Consider the following 18959-nt stretch of genomic DNA (forward strand, 5'->3'; position numbering starts at 1 on the left):
ATGGTGCGCAAGGCAACGTTATGCCTGCTGCTGGTGATAAGCTGTGTGGTGTTGGTGGCACAAGCGCGCCCCAATGGCAAGGAGTGGAAGCACGGTGGTGGCAAGGATCATCACTCCGAACACCACTCGTCGCATGGTGAGAAGGGCGAGAAGGGCTACAAGAAGAAGGAAGGCCACGAGGAGGGCAAAAAGGGCCACCATGATAAGGAGGGCCACAAGAAGGAGTACCACGACGAAGGAGGACATAAGAAAAAGCACCACGACGATGGAGGCTATCACCACGAGAGCAAGAAGGGCGAGAAGGGTGAGAAGGGCCACAAGTTCGAGGAAAGCGGCCACTTCAAGAAGGGACATTCGACGAAGGGCCACCACGAGATCCACAAGAAGGACGAGTTCAAGAAGGAGAAGAAGTTCTTCGACGAGGATCACGATGAGGCGTTCGATGAGAAGCATGGCGATTTCCACGAGGCTCACGGGTACAAGAAGGGTGGGTCGGAGAAGGGCGGCCACAAGAAGGCGGGAAATCATCACGATCATTATGGCAAGAAGGGCCACAAGAAGAAGGGCTCGCACCATCACGATCACAAGGGTCACAAGGAGGAGCACGGCCACGATAAGCACTGGAGCCACAAGGAGGACTTTGGCAAGAAGGGCGGCAAGGATCACCACAAGAAGTGGGGTCACAAGAAGGGTGCCCACTAGGCGCCTGGTTGGTTGGCTGTGATGGAAGCGTAACGTTTTTAATACTACTCGAAAAAGCCCAAATAAAAGTCCGCAAAATCGGCCACACGTTTAATCATCCCGGTTTGGTTTTTGTTTGTTTGCTCAAAGCTCAAAGCTTGATCGCTATTTAATCGGCTGTTCCACGTGTGGATTGATGGTGTAATATTGATTCAGATCGGTTCAAAAAGGAACGCGTGGCTAATGCGGGAATGCCTTCGTAAGAACAAACATTCGGCAAACATGTAACCGTTACCACCGGAACAGGCAGATAATGTGCGTGTTGGTTTAGCCAGCGTAGCATATCATTTTCATGCACCGCTGGATGTGTGATTAGCAGCTGGCTCGTTTGGTGAAGGAATTTTTTACGTTACTTCAACGTTTCGGGCTGTCAGAAGCTTTAGACAAACGGCAAAAGCCGAATGATGTGAGTTCTAAACGTTACCACACGGGGTCATGCCTTTGCTGCTAGAGAATCTCCGAAAAAATAAGCCAAAATGCGCCCAATTATACTCACTGAGGGTTGATGCGCCTACGAGGTCTAAACGAGGTGTTTGAACGAGTGCAAACAGTTTGCTGTTTGGCAGCTTTTCACCGGCACGGGAAACTAAACAGAACCAACAGTTTGCTTGTTTGCCCTAAACCTTCAAACCAAAGGAATGCAATCATCCGTGCGATCTTCCCAGCGCGCTTTGTTTGCTCCTTGTGGCACTGAGCTTTTACACACTTTCTTCGATTCTGGCTTGCGGCGAGGTCGACACTGTAGCTAGCCTCGTTCACAGACTGTTAATCATTAGTTGCACCAAGTCTTGGACACGTACATCTCTCGTTCACTCTCTCTCTCTCTCTCTCTCTTCTCTTCGTCCCGTCACTTGGTTGCTTGTTCAGCGACACGTTCAGCTTTCTCGTTTTGGGGCTAGGCGATATTTTTGTCGTGTTTTTTTTTTTCCACCGTCTCACTGGTTCACGATTGCACCATAAAATTTACCAATTACCCGACCGTCGGCCTCACCCAAAACGGCTGGACGCGATGTTCCACCGATTCGATTTTCCACCTGACACAATCGATCCGGCGCGTCACAGCGTCGTGCTGCTCAGCGAAGCGCAAAGAAAAATCCACTCGAACCGGGCCTGGACCTGCATCCGCTCGGTGCGACTACGACACGCGAACTGCTGGCGAGCTTTCCACCCCGAGCGTGATGATGGTGGGCCCCCAGTGTCTTTGGGGTGGTTTGAAGATGAAACATGCGTGCGTTCGTTGGGGGGCTTCGGATGGATCGCCAGCAGCAGCCGCCACGATCGCGCTCAATGCCGGGAAAGAAAGTCTCACCCGTTCGGGATCGCCGTTAACGGAGCAAGAGCAAGAGTGAGCACGGAGAGAGCGAGCTCGCACGTGCGAGAAAGAGCTCGAGATAGAGTGAAGCCACCGGAGAAGAACAGGTTGACTGCCGGGAGGCTTTCCTGTCTGGGGTTTGGAACGTGCGGTGGCGTTAAAGCAAAGCTTTCCGGAATGGCTGACCTGTGCGCGATGTGTCACTGTTTTGTTTGGACCCAGCGGTGTTTTTGGCCTCGTGTAAGGTGTGGGGTCTCCTTTTTCGGGGCTCGTGTTTCGATTGTCTCGCTTTGGACGCGAAAGTCGAAAATGATGGCCATTTTTTGTGATCACATTTTTTAAATGTTTGGGTGGAAATGGTAAACAAGTTCGCAAGTTCGCAAGTGGAGTTTCTGCGACTGGGACATAATTTCGACTCACCTGTGCGAACGTTCGTTGCGTTTTCGTTACAACAATTTTAAGCATTCAATTTTAAACATCCAAACCTATCGAAATTAAACCCCAAAACCCACTCAAAGCGTCAAAGTGCACGGTCGCCGGTTAAACATTAAGTAATTGTCGTCCCATTAACGTCACGTTTGTTTGCCCGTTTGCTCTAGCCATTTGCTCGCCTGCAGGCTCTAGCGCACCTTCGTGCTCGTCATCGAACAGATTAAAGGCCCATCGATGATGGTGAGCCTCACGCGATGGGTTGCTCTGTTCAACTCGCGAGGCTTCATCTAGCAGCAATCTCACAGTGGACCCCTGGGACTGGATCGCGAGGTGTCCACTACGGAGACTTCTATTAATACAAATTTAGGGGCACAAATTGCGCGCAGCAGCACGAGATTAATCCAATATCATGCGGCATTTGGCTCGAATTTCGGACCCACCACCGCCACCGGCCATTGTGTTTCACTTTCGGGACCAACCAGCTTAGACATTCCTTCTCTCTGCCCAAAAAGCCGCGATTAAAAACGCATAAATGATGGCTGTTGGCATTTTAAATGCCCTTCCATGGGAAACGCGATGCTATTGCACACGCGCGCTCGAACACGGGGCAAATATGAATCGTCGTCGTCAAAAAGCGCGCCTGTCGAACGCAGTTGAGATGCCGCGCATTGTTTCCTAGCGAGTGTTGTACATTTAATCCGGTTTGTTGCTCGATGTTACCTCAGCTTGATAAGCATCAGTAGTGCAGCATTAATTGTGGTGCGTTTGACGAGCGTTTGCAATGCAAACGGACCCTCGCGTGCCGACCGCTCGCGGGCCAAGCTTTTGCTTCTTTTATTTGCTTTGCCCCATATTGTTCACCGAATGGTGGGAACGCGATGAAAACAGTAGCTTGATCACTCGCTCGACGCAGATCGTCTTTTGGCTGACGGACGGCTTTTTCGAGACGACGAAAGAGCTAACGGCTTAATTTAAATGGGGTTTTAAGACGAACGAGCCAATGAAATTCCGGCCAGCACAGGTCACTTCCGCTGGAGCTAGCGTAAGGAAGAGGAGACAAACGAATAAAAAAAAACGCACACACTCACTCAACCGCCAGATAACTGGCAAAGCTCACTTGACAAAACACGTGTTACAGGCGGTAGTTTTCCCCACACGGACGACGGACGACCTTTCGGCATGAAGGAAGCACGCAAGTGGATTAATTTGAATGTTTTTCCTGGGAGGGTAGGGAATTACTTCCATCGTGTTGCTCTTTTTCCGTCGCTTAGATTCGTGCCCTCCTCAATTGGTGGCAATCGTAGATCTGCTTCCTCAGCACAAAGCTTGCGGACGTACTGGGCGAGCTTTTAATTGATCCCCGAAACTTCCGCCGGTCGTCAGTCGTTGAAGAGCACGCGCGCTCGAGCCCATTCGAAGGGCTTTGTCGCTAGCTGCATGGCCGGCCGCTATCTGGGTCGACCCTAATTTGCCTAATTCCTGCGACGATTTCCCTCACCGATGACAAGCCGATTGCGCGTGATGGAGAGAAAGGTGCCTGACGTTCAAATTTACGGCCCTTCGAGTGAGGATTTATGTGCTCTCAGAACATCCGATAATCGCTGCCAATGATCTCGAAAATGGCCCCCCTCGATCGGAGCCCATCGGATGGTGGTGATGGTCGGGAAGTAGCGCAGCTTCCTCGGCTTCATTCAGCAGCTGCGCTGAACGTGCGTTATATGAAAACACGCAGATGCACTTTTGGGACTCCTCGGATGCATTATTCGTGTTCCGCACAAGGCGAAAGCTCTCGCTCGATCCACACTTTCCATCGATGTTGGACGATCGAACCAACTCGTAGCGTTCTACCCGCCGGGCTCGGTTAATGAAACTTTAAAATTAAACTGCATCGCTGCTGCAGGATGCAGGCCCCTACCGACTGGGCATGGGCACGATGTCGTTCAACTTTCGGCTTCGCTCATTTCGAGCCACGGAAAGTGAAGTGAAAATTGCGAAAAAAGAGAGTTTTTGCCCTGAGGGCGTCGGGACCCATTTAAGGGGGTGGTGGCCCTTTTTCGGGAATGCCGAAAACGAAGCCCGCGCACGATATCGGTTTTCGGTGCATTCCTTTTGCGATCGATTCGCTTTTCAACGCAGCAGCAACAGCAGCAGAATGAAAGTTTGCGTTGGATCAAGCGCTAGCGTGAAAGATGAGCCATTTTGGGGAGCCATCCCAAGGATGCGTGCCTCAAAATTCATCCCTTATAGTTGGGTTAGGGTTGGGGCTCGAAACAATTTAACTTCGAAACACCTTGGGCCCTTTCGATCACCATGAAGAAGCGTTGATAAGCGACACATGTTTGAGAAACCCTTACCATAAATGCTAATGCTCAAACCGCCGGCGTGGAACGGAATCGGTTGGTTCGATTGTTTATTGTTATTTTCTCTCTCTCTCTCATTCTTTTTTCCTTATCTTTTTGGCTTGCTATCTCACCGGCACGAGTGCTTATTGGCGCGTTGCGACGAGGCCGGTTGTTTGTCTTGTGATGAGACAAAACTTTCAATTTTACATCCTCCCGTTCGTCCCATAGCCATGCCGAGACAGGCAACGCATTCCACCAAACCCAAGCAGGCACACCTTCACGCGATTTGTCCAACCTTTTAATGGGCGCTTTCTTCAAAATCGCATTCCAATTCAAGCGGAAAAAGCATCGCACCTCCGGCGTTTAGCAGCGTGCGGGAAGGCTCCCGGGTTCCCGGGGTCGGCAATTGATTGTAGCTAATTTATGCCCGTTTCCGATACGAACGTCCATTTGCGATTGGTTCCACGGTGAGGCCAGCGATTACGAGCCCACGGCTCACTGCCCTATGTGAAGTCTGCATTCGGTGTTGTCATTCCACGCGCGGCCCTATGCAAATGCAAATGCTCCACCTCGTGGTGGGTTGCTTCCTGCTCCAGAAACCCCACAGAGGCGGCAAAATGCCACGCCATGTATGACAACCGCGTATCGCGTGACGCGCCGTTCGATGGGCTAGCCCGTGATGATACCTTCCGCTAATAATGGGAAGCTGATTACGAAACCAAACCGACCGGGCGGTCTTGGTAGGTCTCGACAGACAAAAACCGTACGGACGCCGAAAGGTCTGCGCGGAAGAGGAAAAACTCTGCCGTCGTTGCCGCCGGGGTGTAGTCTGCGGGTTGCTCAGCATAAGGGAAGCCTCTGCGAGCCTCGTTTCGTCACCACTGCCGCTCTTCACGATCGCCAGCCTGGCAACCGATCAGCTTGCTACGATCGCGATTCGGCCCGCTGCATAATGCAGATGATGCATTGGGTAATCGACACCACCGGCACCGATAAGCAGGCCGTGGGATGCTGTGCTGGGAAGATGGGAATGCCGGAACGCTCGAACGACATGCCCTTTTACATACGCGGTGCCCTCGACCGATGGTGCAGGGTGGTAAGATTATGAGAGAAAACCCCACTCCGAGCGAGATGCTGGCAACCACCGAGACAGGCATTTCAAATATGCTCCGTACACCTTGGGCTTCGGCTCGCTAATTTGCTCGATGCTTGTTGATCAATTTCACGGCATTTATGAGGCTGGTTGGGGGTGGGAAATGTGAACGAATCGAATTACGAATGCACGGAACCAACGCAAATACGCGCTCGTTTTGTGGGGTGGAGAAACCTTCGCAGCCGCCCATCAAATGGGGTTCGTCGTTTGCGCGGCATCGAAGTTCTTCGATGAAAGATTGAGCGCTGGGTTTTTTTTTCTTTTCGAACGAAAGAAGCGCACCCTCCCGCACGCTCCTGGCACACTGTTTCCGCTTCTGCTGCTGCTGCTGCTGGAGAGCTGGCTAGGGGTCAATAAATAATTTTATCTGTTTTATGCGCCGACTCGAGGACGTGGCATTCGGTCGCAGCTGTCGGTGAAAGTTGTTGTTCCAGGCGATCTCTCGGACACTCCCTCACCGTACATATTACGAGCTACCAGCCACTGCCTTCCAAATGGGGGACCCTTTTGAGAGGCTTTCTCTCGCGATCGATACACCCCCGGGTGATATTCTGGAAGGTGTCATCGATGGCATCTATCGATAGGCAACCGCTTCGGTGCGATGGCACGGCGCCGATTAGCATCGATTGGTGTGCTTCCACCCGGTGAGGTGATCCTAGCTCTTGCACCCTGCATAAATGCAGCTCAACGACCTGCAATGGCGCCTAATCCCGCGATGCAGCAAGCAAAACTACCCATTAGCTTCGCAATGTGATCTGATCGGGGCCGGGGTTAATAGCGGGCTGCTGTTTAAAGCTCGCAAGCCATGCCCATGGACTAATTTCTTGATTCAGCAGCACCAGCACCGGCAGCAGATGACGATTTACATGTCAATTTATGTGCTAGAGATTAGCCAGCTGCTTGATGGAGACGTTAGGACCGGTAGTGCCGTGGGGAAAGTACGCTGCAAGTGCGCGCAGTTAGTGCCAATTTCATGGTATTGAATTATACATTTTATGCGGTATGTGTCAGTAAACCAATGAAAAGATCCAAAGCACTCGTTTCATTTTATTTTTCTTCATTTCAAGAGGCCAAACGCTTGATCATGTCGCAAATGTGATATAAAAATGGCCGAGAGAAATGAGAAATGTGTTATATTCGGTGCAGAAAAAAAGAATCAGTTTCAATCTGTATGCTAGTAGATCCATTTCAGTTTCAAGAGTTGTGAAAACCCATAAACGAGTCGGGGTTTCTACGTGTTCGACTGCTTATGCCTCTTCCTGATCGAAATTCCGCAAAATATGCTAAGCTCTGGAGGCCAATGAACTTTCGGAACCATTGCCAAACTTTCAGTTATCAGCACGACCGCTTGCTGCATGTTGATAAAAAAAACACACACAGACTCAGAAATGGAAAACGCCCCTACCAGAACCGGTACGGAAACGAGCCGCCGCGGGCGATCGGTGGGAAGGTTTTTTGCTAAAATAACAAAAAGCAAACGAGCCCCTGCATAACTTTACAATCGTTTCGGCGTGACGGACGTCCCGGCGATCGATCGTTGGGGCTAAACGGACGACCGATGGGAAGTGAAACACACTGAGACAGGGAGAGAGAGAGAAAGAGAGAGAGACCACGAAAACAACCCCCAACAACCGAAGGCGATGCCGGCAACTGATGATGGCAGGAAAAATGGGTCATACGATGCCCGCAGGGTTAATTTCGAACCGAACGCACTCCGATCCCGGCGCTCTCGTCCAAGGAGCCTTGCGAAAATACCACTTTCATCCCGACCACTTTCATCATCGTTTTCCGCGCCCTATCTCGCTCCTTTACACCATCCCCGTGACACCCCGTGGTCGTTCCAAACTCTGCCGATGTTGTTTTACGCCACAACCGAGAGACATCTATGGTGAATTTTGCGCCTTTCGTTCCTTAATCTCTGCCATGGCGAAAGGCGGCTTGGTGCTGAACCTTCCCGTTGCAGCCGATCGTAAGGATGAGCCCGCCAGAGTCGGGGCCTGGGATAAGGTAAAACTTTTCCTTTCTTGTCACTTTCGCGGGCTGCCCGACGGCTTTCGAGGAGGAGTTTGTGTGTTTACGCTTTGTCTGGTGGCTCACGTCGATCCTCATGCGGGTTTTGGTCGGTGTCGCGTTGGGGTCAGCCTTTGGAGTTGATCATGGTGCACCACCTTGGCCTTAGCTCCCGCTGGGACACCCGTTGGACTTCGCAAACCATCGGTGGGCCATTGCTCACACGCTGCGACAAACAACTCGATCTCTCGAGGCGCCCAGTGGCATGAGATGGAGAAATTAGTGTCAATGTTGCGCCCATCGAATGGAGGTCAACCGGTGGTTCTTGACGCATGGGTCAGTGGGAAATGTGATAGCGTTAGATGGGCGGGAGAAAAGCTGGAACCCGAGTACAGGTTCCAGGTATTTGTTTGTGCGAAAAAAAGGCCCAAAAGACGAAGAATTCCCGTCCCATGCGTACACGTAACGGCACAAATGCCAGCCCGAATAGAATGCGGCTAATTTGCGACTGATAGTGTGTACCTAATGTAGCCCAAATTAGGCGCACCGGTGCTTAAACTCTAATCTAAGATTACCCAAAATCTCATCAGACACGATTAACGCACTCGCGCGCGTGTAATCTCCGGTGGCTGCGCACTTCATCGACGTTCAGGTGGGCCAACGCAAAACCTTTCCCCAATCGCGAGTTCATTCATCTACTCGCGTTTGCGCTCCTAATTAACCTCCGGACCGAGGGCTTTATCTTCTCCATCACTCCCCACAAAACAGCTCCGATCAGCGATTCAAATTAATTTTATAACGTTCCCAGCACCGCCCCACGATTTGGCCCGAATCCGGCGGGCGGATTCACAACTCCACTAACCCTAATTTCGTCGACCAACCCACAGGAAGCCGGTCACGTTCCACCGCTCCAAAGGGTTGAGTTCCTGTTCACGTCCACACGTCCGGTGACATTGCGGTGCCAAAAGGGCACCACGAAAGCTTTCGGCCGGTCGGCGAAAGGTTCCGACGCGAGATTGATTGAATTTAATTGCACCGTTGGCGGATGGTGGATCGTTTGATTGAAATTTGAATCGCTCGAAAGCCGCTCGAGCACGCGATCACCGTCCCCGAAGGGATTGCCATCGTTATCGGCACGGGAACAAGTGCGTGCCCACCGATGGTTGCTTGTAAACATGGCGCTTCTAATGAAGATGCCGTCTAGGCGGGTTTTGGGGCCGGTTTGTGCGCGATTTGCGTGCGAGAATGATACCGCGCGCAGGTTCCGTTGGACGGGTTGGGATGGTTAATCTAGCGACCACGCACGCTTGCTCTTTATCACCGTCAGGTACAAAACGGCCCCTAGGGGGGTTGTGATTCGAACGGAAGCTGAACCACCGATGCACCGCCGATGGGGCCGCTAATTAAATCACTTTCACGTGGTCGCTAGTGGTGTGGGGGGTTTGCAGCGAACGCAACCAGTGGCGACCTTTCGCACCATCACGTTGGCCGCTTTCGTTCGGATGCGACCAACGGCCGTCGGATGCAGCTAGCCAGGTGGCAAATGCACCACGTAGAATGGCGTAGAAAGCGAAAGGGAGACCACGCGTGCGCACCGGAATGCAACCATAACCCGTCGGAAGGGCTGTTGAACTCTTGCAACGCGGGGTAGAACCGGCGGTTGGGCAGACGATCGCTAATGAGGTGCACTTTGCATAACGCCTCTAATGTCGTTCGCAGGTCCGGTGGCACCTTCGCTGCGTTTAGCGCCCGGTCCGGTGATGTCTGCAGTTGGTGATTATCGTGTTGGAATGCCGCATCCTTGGTGCTTTAAATGAATAAGCGACTGATGGCCTTTCGATCGGGAAACACACCAAACCGTGGTGCATGTTTATGAGAATTTGATATCGCTATCATTAAACAGCCACGACATTAGACACATTTGTCTCAATCGATTGCTCCGACGGAAGGAAAAGATCGCTAATGGCAACCGGCGCTGTGTCAACGAACTTCTCCCCGGGTGCAGTAATAACTGTCATCAAACCAGACAACCGGCATTACCGATCGCTTCTGGAATCCATATTCATAACCCTCCTTTACATGCGTGTGTGCTGGTTGCGCGAGTCTGCCCATACGCGTCGCTAAAGACCGTTCGCCACAAAAGGAACCGATCGGAAGCGGTCAGCTTGACGTAGGGACGTTTGGACGTTTAATCTCGCCACGAGATGGCCACCATCGTTGCCGTTGGCGCGATGATCTTTTATCTGGGGCCCCATCTGGGAGGCGCATTTCCCGATCCCGTTCAGGGCGAGCGAGTTTTCACTTTCGTTCACCACGGTTCGAACCTCGAACCCGTTCCGTTCGAGTGGCACTAAATGTGCACGGATCGTGTGTGGGACGATGCGCGATCGATCGCGGTTGGGATGGATTTTCCTGCGCGCGCGTGAAAATCCTGCACCCGAACCCTGGGCCAATGAAAGAGAAAGTTTTGGTGTGTTTCAATTTAGATAAATGGTGCGCTCCACGCAGCGTGGCTATCAGCAAAAGGGCGACACCCAATTTGGGTTTGTTTTGTACGGTGAGAGAAGATATTTATTGCTCGCTTAAGCTACCTGCACTTTACATTAACATTTTCTTCGTCTTCCGTGTGGCGTTTCCAGTTTTTGGGGTGGTACGCACCACGGTGCCATGTAATCCTGCGATGGTGTGGGTCTTTTTAGGGCGCACCGTGGTGGTTTTTCTATTTTTTTCTTCTGTTCGGAACGGATACTAACGCATCACGGCGGAATGCGAAACCTGTAAAACAATCGAACGAACGGGAACAGGAGAAACAGGTGCATCGGCACTAACTCGACGATTGACACGAAACGAGCTATTGCATTGCATGGAACGTCCCCGATCGGGTCACTAGGAACCGGACAGCAATTCGAGCCACTCGAGCTGGCTGACCGACAATGGAGTCGAACCTGTTTTTGGTGCAGCTCGCTCGCCTGCGACCTGATCGAAGGTGATCACAGGATCGTGCACGGTCACGCGGTGTCATCTTTCGTCTCGGGCTGCCATACGCTACATGTTAACGCGAAACATAAACTGCAAGCGAACGAACTGGTGGGGAAAGTTGGCCACCGTCCGCACCGGGCAGGATCACGTGGATCCCGGAGACCTGAGCTCAGGTCCCGGTGGTTTACTCCTGCACCGTGAACGTCAGCTGCTTGCCGGTGCGGGACTCGAACCGGTTCGGTGGTTTGATGTCCAGTATCGCGAGAATTGCGATGGTCAACCCGATCAGCATGAAGGACGTGACGAAGATGCCCGACAGGATGGGTGCCGTCGTGAAGCCGATACAGTCCCAGGCGCTGTCGAATTTCGTTTTCCCTTCGAGGGCTGGCTGGACCTGTGGGAAGAGTGAAGAACAACACGAGCGTGAGAAGTGAGCAGACGATCCGTTTGAGCAGGGAAATGTGTGCGACGGTGAAACAAAGCGCAACAATAACGAGCAAAACGCTTAAAAAATATCGCCCAATTCCGCTTCCCTTGGGCCAAGCGCTTGCGTAATGCGTTGCGATTTTCGGTTTCCGCCCGTGCGGCCGAAAGAAGGCGGGGTTGTTTTATTGTGAGTTTAAATTTGACCATTTTCGCCGAGCTAATGAAGCAACGATGTCGTCGCGGGGCTGGGTTTTGGTTGTGTTACGCAAAAAATAAGAGGGAAACGAAGAAAAACAGCCCCCACCGAGGGCGAAACGGTCTGACCCGTCGGCATTTGTGAACGGAAAGCAGTTTTGATTGATTTTACAACTCTTGTTAATCCGTCTAAAGCATCGGCTTGGGGAGTTTGCGTGTGGCGCGTAAGGATGAGAAAGTGGTCGCGGGCTTTCTTTTCGCGCCAACCAGTCCCACGGGTCAATGGAACGCGGATTAATTATCGTCTCGTTAGGCACACGTTTATGGGTTTCCGATATTGACGCCTCGAACGATTGCGAATCAAACCCGCGTACGTATGGTTGCAATTACATCATTTATGTTACAATCCCTTGCGTGATCTCGGCACACGTGTCATTTAGACACAATTAGAACAGCAATACCGCGCGATGCAAAAATCCTCCACCCGAAGCACATTGCTTCAGCGCGAAATCGCCCATAATGCCGTCGATAAATGCTCGTCTGCCATCGTCTGCAAGTGCATGTTGCGGTTCGAGTACGAAGCACTCATGTTTACATTGTACATCGAACGGTCGCACACCTGCACATTGCGCGGGCCAACGTACAATTATCTCACTAGCGACATACTCGTCGTGAGGGGGCAAATATCTATCCCCGGTGTTGCTCCAGTTTTCTTTAGCCGGTTTTTTGCTCATCTTCGGCTGACGCTGTTGTTCGGGGGTTGCTTTTTCGTTTTTCTTTTGCTACCTATTTCGCTCGCTGGAGTATTTTCTCATAATTTGCTGCCCCACTGATGCCCGTCCCCTGTGTTACGTGTGTGTGCGCACGCGAGCGATCGCGCGCGTTATTGCAGTGAATCCTCACGCGTTGACCTGGGGGTGGTGTGGCGTTTTGTTTACATAAAAAAATGATCTCCATCACGCAGATTCGTATCGCACCGTGGGGTGGGTTTTTTGAACGAATTAATAATGAACGCGAATTCAATCGAGCCGTCCGAGCGATACATTGTGTCTGCTTTCGCGGGAGAGCGATCCAAAGTCCACCCTCTCCCTATCTGGTAATTTTCCACACAAGCCTCGCGACTATTGTTGTCTGATTGAGGCCCTAGCGCCACATTACTTAATCGATGTGTGATGTTTTCCACCGCTTACCTGAATGTTCTCCAGCGTCAGCACGGTGGTGCCATTGCGGAAGACGAGCTGGCGAGCGCAGGAGAATGATGCCCCGAGTGGTGCGTACGGAGCCTTGCCCTCTAGCTCGAGTGTCGTGTCGATCGTCTTCGAGCCATCCTTGCTCTTGATGTCCATCACGAATACGTCCACCTTTGACATGGACCAATACCCGGCATCCATTTCGAATCGGAACTTTAGAGTAAGCTGAAAATGGTGGGACATTGTAAAGAGCGATCGATAGTTGATTTTTGCCCAATGAAACTCACCTTCGTCGAATCATCAACTTTGTAGGTGACGATCATCTTGCTTTCGCGCTCTCGGGCATCATACGTAGCGAGGGTATGTTTGTCAAGGATGTGAGTGATTTCACCCTCATCGGAATCGTTTAGCAGCTTCAGGATCGGTGGACTCGTTAGGTAGATGATCGCCTTGCCGGGTACGTTGTAGATCGAGTCGGCAATTTCGGGCTCATCGGTTGGGCTGCCAGGTGTGGTGCTGGTGGAGTAGAACTCGTCACCTGCCTTAGCCTCACGCTTGTGAAGCACGTGTGGTTCTTCCCATTGGTTTGCCAGAATGCCCAGTACCTTGCGTTCGCCGTAGTTCTCGGTGGAATCACGGAAAAGCGCCGACAGCTCGACATCCTGCTGCGATGGTGATCCGACGAGATTGATTACCTGTCCCGGGAAAAGAGTATCGTGTAAATGGGGATATTAACAACAGCTCAACATGGTTACGATCCTTATGATGGTTCCAATTTCAAGGATTTTCCACAGTGGCTTTTCATGCTATGTTCGGGTCAACTTAGCTCCATCTGTACGGCCAACATAAGTACCACAAGTGTGTCTCTGCTAAGCATACTCTCTTCTCTAAGGGTAGCATTTTTCCATTCTCTCTCTCAAACTCTCTCTCAGAGTGTTCGATTTTTACATTTCGCTTACCTCAGCGTTGACGTTGTAATCGAGCGGGTTCGAGCTCAACATTTGCTGCGGGCTGTACATAAATTCGTACTTTTCAACAATGCGCTTGAATGTGGGAAAGTTTGCCTCCGACAGTTTGGTGGTGCCGTTTCGCAAAAACACCACCACGGCGGCGGCATTCGAGTAAAGATCCCGCAGCAGCTTGTCGTCTAGCTCGGTGAGGGCAGGAGCTTGCAGGTCCTTCAAGTCGTCCAAGCCCCAGAATAGAAATGGGCCGCTGTAGTACGCACTCGAACTCTGCACCATGGCTGTCGCCAACAGCGCTAGCAGCTGCACACGGAGAAACATTTCGACTTGTGTTCCCTTCGTACCCTTAAACCGCACCAATTGGAACCGTCTGCTAATTGCCACCAATCGAATCTCGCCAACTACGCGACCCGAAACGCTCGTCGTCGAACGTCACTGTTCCGCGGATCTGATGTGACAGAAAATTCTAAGCGAAACGACAGGAACGGGTCGATAATTGACTCTCATTTTCGATGATTTTCGCGAGAGAAATTTTCGCGCTTACGGACGCATGCGCAATTTTTGCCCCATGCCAGAGCCATGCCTGAGAGCCATGCATGCAGGCCGTACCACGTGCACTTGTTTACAAACAAAACGATAAAGGGCTTTCGCCAGAACCGATGGCGAGTGGGTCGAAATACATGGGCGACATTCAACAAGTACATGTGGGTTAACAAGTATGAATAATGGGTTGTTTAAAACCATGTTTGTTTGGTACTGTCAGGCTTTAAAATATTGAGTGTTTGTGCTCAATGTGTATGGTTTTATTCATGTTAAAAGTTCTTTTCCCTCCTATCACTTTCCTATGCAAACCGTTACCGAGTGTAACGGTGTAACGTAATGGTAAAAGACAACAAGCAGTGGAAACTGATCGAGAAAAAGACAGAACCAAAACAAACCCCTTCCTAATGCACGTTCAAAAACGGCAGATACGTTTGAAGAACCGGTTTTACGCACGGAATAGCACGCCGTTGATCGTCGATCAAGTGCGATCGCTGAGGGAAAGAAACCTCCCATGGCTGAGAGAAAGTTAAGCGCGTGAGGCGAACGAAAATTGAGCGAGAGAGCAATGGAATTTGCTGAGCAGGAAGTCTGGCAGGGCTGATCAACCTGGGAGGTGTCAGTTTATATGCCATTAGCTATCTTGGTGAGGAGGTCTCAAGAATTTGGTATTCCGTGGTTAAAAACCAAAATATTCTTTGAGATTCTTGTACATTTTTCGGTTATTTGTAGCATTAAAAACAGGCAATAGGCCTTGATCAATTGTGCGGCATGTGTAGGCCGAGATTGAGAGAGAATGTAAGAAAGTGAGAGAGCTTTGAGCTATGGTTACGATCGAGCCCCACAGTGAAGGTGAGTCAGCTTAGCGTGACGAAGAAGGAAACCGATCTTCGTGCTGTGCGGATCGTAGTTTTGTTAGTTCGCCCGGCTTGATCTTGAACACCTCAGCAAGCCACGGTTTCGTTGCGTGTGCTTGTCTGTTTGCGGCCAGTTTTGATTACATAAATGTGTAACACCGTTGAGTCGCAACCATCGGGAATATCAGCAAAGTGATGTATTTTTCCAGCAAACACGATTCACGCTGGAATGTGCTGTTGCTGCTGCTTGCTTTGATCGCGCTGCTGACCAGTAAAGGTAAGTGAATGGTCAAAAAGATCGCCCGTACAGCGTCGATTGCCACGTTAGCCGTTTCGCATGACTCGTCGCCTCATTCGCTGCTCTGACATTCGTTCTCTTCCGCTTTAGCCCACGGTTTGAACCTGGTGGCGCACATTTCCCAGCGAGGTCTCCATGGGGAGGTTTCCTTTTCGCAGCACAATGACCGTCAAGTGCTTATTACATCCGAGCTGGAGACGACGCTGCAGTACCCTGAACAAGCCTGGAGCTGGGGAGTTTATCAGCTACCGGTTGACTACACGATCGTCGATCCTCAGGAACGATGCCAGATCGCACGGCTCGGTGAGCAACTCTGGTCGTTCGACGACGATCTTGGCTATCTGATGCTGCCTGGCAATGAATCAACGACCTGGCTGAATGATATCGCACTCACCGGTGAGAAGGGCTTGTGGGGTAAATCGCTAGTGTTATTCGATGCTGGCGCGAACGTGCGTATTTGTGCCACCATTGTGACCCGTGATGGCTCACAAGATCACTTGGCGGAAGCTCGATTCAACAGCCCCATCACCGGTTCGGTGTATTTCCGGTGGTTGGCGGCGAAGGAGTCAAATCACTCCGACACGCTGATACACGCCAACCTGTTTCACGTGCGTGAGCAATCGCGCAAGATGGGCAACCCGTCGTACACGGAGCACATGTGGAAGATCTACGTGACGGACATCTTCGAGAGTGACGCACAAAATGCGGAAGAAAACTGCAACAAGCTGCAGCTGGTTTTTGATCCACAGAATCGAGGTGCTGGAAGCGCGATTGGAGACATCGATGGGCGTGTTGGAGCACTACGTATTAGTACGTACGCGAAACAAGCGCAGTATCCACAGTTGTTCAACGATCGTGAGCTAGTGCTGCTGCCCAGCGATCTGTACGGACCGTCACGCAAGCTGTACGTCGTCGTGTTCGATCCTAGCCATCCGGATACGTTTTTAGCCTGCGCCAAGATTCGTCACCAGAAGGCAAAGACAGCACGTACCCTTGTTGATGGTGGTGGTATGCGTGGTGAGGTACGTTTTACGCAACGATCGCGATTCGAACCGACCTGGGTTCAAGCTAATTTTGCGTCCACGATCAACGACTCAATGGCCAATGTTAATTACGCACGAGATGTCGCTAGCTTTAGGATCAACCAACTGCCCCTGGAAGCGTTTGCAGCTCCCGAGGATCGATATTGCGAAACAGCCGGTGGCATCTTCAACCCCACTTCCGTCAGTGAGAAGGATGTGCCTCCACCAGGATATGGCACTCAAGATCAATACGCTGTAGGTGACCTTAGTGGGAAGTTGCTGAACAGAAACCGAAAGGAGCCTCATTCGTTTTACCTACCAGGCGCGAGTGCGGAACTGTCGGGATTGTATTGGGACACGTTTTTGCCTCTGCAAGGTGCGCATTCGATCGTTTTCCGTAGCTTCACCGTGCAGCGGTACAATCGCTCCATTCCGACAAACATTACGGAGATGTCCTGGTCCTGTGGTACGGTGGCACTGTATGAGCTAAATCGGCCCTACCAAATCCCGATTGTGACAGCTCAGGTACTTTTTCGCTACCCCATCGTGGGTCGCATACTGTTCCGTCAGGTCAAAGACGAACACTGGACCGATACGGCCGTCATATTCGAGTATCTCATCCATGCGGATGGATCTACGGTTAACAATACGGCCGATCATCGATGGGCCATAACGGACGAACCGCCCGGGAAGGACTTCTATGACTGGCAAAATCGCTGCGTTAGCACGGGAGGAGTTTACAATCCTTTCAAGGCAGCGCCACTCATGGGAAAACCCTGGGAAGAGGTGTGTTCATCATCTTCGGCTGAGCTTTGTCGAGTGGGAGATCTTTCTAACCGGCTTGGAGCGTTGGAGATTGCAGGAAATAAGCGCGAAGCAAGACGCGTCAGTCGGAGAATGTTCATCGATCAGAATCTACCACTAAGTGGGCACGCCAGCATTGTCGGACGATCCGTGGTGATCTTTGACGACAACGGACCTAAGGCGCGTGGTGAGCGTTTGGCTTGCTCCATGTAAGTAGATATTAACCCCTTCAGATTCGTGTAGTTGTTGTAATTTTCACACATCCACCCTAGTGTTGGAGGTTATCATCGTCGAAAAGTGGTCGCCAGGGACTGGTACTCGAACGGGGACCCGCTGACCATCAAAGGAAAGCTCGAGATAGTGCAGCAGTCGGAGTACGATCACACGAACGTGGAGGTTGACTTTAAAGGGCTTGACAAAAACAGCGGCTACCACGTGCATGTTGTGAGTTCAAGCGGGTGTGCTTCGATGTAATGATGGCTTTTATTTAAGTTTGCGATATATTATTTGTAGGCTCCAGTAGAAGGTGATTTGGAGTTTCCGTGCGAAGATTCCACAGTGTACGGGCATTGGAACCCCAGAAATATCGACATCAAACGGTCGCCTGCTCCAGCAACGGGTAGCACTGATGAGTACGAGCTTGGAGATTTGAGCGGAAAATTTGGAACGCTCGATGAAGCGACGATGTACGAGCACTCGTATAATGACACGCGGCTGCCGTTGTTTGGCTACGAGAGTATCATCGGACGATCGATTGTAGTACACAAAAAGGAGAAAAATCGCCGGTGGGCCTGCAGTACTCTGGAACGAGGATACAGTCCAAACGAAGCCCGCGAGATACGAGCCATCGCGTCATTCCATCATCCTGCGGGATACGCCTACGGTTACATTCGACTGACGCAGCTCATTGGGAACGATAACAGCCAGAGTGACACCATCATCGAGGTGAAGTTACGGTATCCTGGCAAGCACGATCGGAATGTGACGCACAACCATGGCTGGAATATCTGGGTTAACCCGGTGGGTGTTGATGCGACCGTTAAACAGGTTGAGACGCGCTGTGTGGCCGCTGGTTACGTGTGGAACCCCTATTACACTCAACTGGCAGATCCATTGAACGTGAGTAAACCATCGGGATGAAGTTATCATCATCGAAGGGTTTACTAATCGATAGAGCTTAATCGTTTGTTTTAGCATGAACTGTACAAGCAGGAATGCGGACCGGATAATCCATTACGCTGTTACGTGGGTGATGTGTCAGCTCGGCTTGGTCCCATCTCGATAGGCAGCCGACGGCAGGTGTTCGCAGATAGTAACTTCCCGCTGGAAGGCATCGTCAGCGCACTGGGTCGATCGATCGTGATCTTTGGACCGGAATTCTCGGGCGATCGATTTGCGTGCGCTAACATCGAACCCGATCATGATATCGTGAAGTATATCAACCTCAAAAAACCACCCCGATTCGTAGTGGCGCAGTTCCTCGAAGATGTACGGCAGGTGATGGGACTGCCCGAGTGGATGCTTGCAATCGATTCGCGTAGCACCAAAACGCTGCATAACGATGCGTGTATACAGATGATCGTGCACTTTAAGGGACCGAGTGCGCATAAAATAGAGCAAGATTTCTCACGGCTGCTGGCTGTCGGTCGGCTCGATGCGCCAAGTATATACATTCCTGGTTACGACAATAGTA

General features: G+C 51.3%; 3 protein-coding genes across 3 annotated transcripts; 2 read left to right on the plus strand and 1 right to left on the minus strand.

Moving 5' to 3' along the window:
- Nucleotides 1-702, plus strand: LOC128721091 (probable zinc transporter protein DDB_G0282067). Its single transcript, XM_053814809.1, has one exon. It carries the CDS (start codon nucleotides 1-3, stop codon nucleotides 700-702), a length of 702 nt encoding a protein of 233 aa, XP_053670784.1.
- Nucleotides 703-10540: 9838 nt separating this feature from the next.
- LOC128730685 (uncharacterized) lies at nucleotides 10541-14135 on the minus strand. Its single transcript, XM_053823760.1, has 4 exons — nucleotides 13740-14135; nucleotides 13068-13475; nucleotides 12781-13005; nucleotides 10541-11363 (listed from the first exon to the last, which is right to left on the minus strand). Exons 1-4 carry the CDS (start codon nucleotides 14064-14066, stop codon nucleotides 11154-11156), a joined length of 1170 nt encoding a protein of 389 aa, XP_053679735.1. The 5' UTR covers nucleotides 14067-14135; the 3' UTR covers nucleotides 10541-11153.
- A 974-nt stretch (nucleotides 14136-15109) lies between these two features.
- LOC128731419 (uncharacterized) lies at nucleotides 15110-18406 on the plus strand. The gene is made up of 5 exons (XM_053824543.1): nucleotides 15110-15137; nucleotides 15531-16462; nucleotides 17033-17475; nucleotides 17539-17710; nucleotides 17780-18406. The coding sequence occupies exons 1-5, from the start codon at nucleotides 15110-15112 to the stop codon at nucleotides 18404-18406; spliced, it is 2202 nt and encodes a 733-aa protein (XP_053680518.1).
- The last annotated feature ends 553 nt before the right edge of the window (nucleotides 18407-18959 follow it).

Source organism: Anopheles nili, chromosome 2 (assembly GCF_943737925.1).
Source record: "Anopheles nili chromosome 2, idAnoNiliSN_F5_01, whole genome shotgun sequence".
Classification (NCBI taxonomy): Eukaryota; Metazoa; Arthropoda; class Insecta; order Diptera; family Culicidae; genus Anopheles; species Anopheles nili.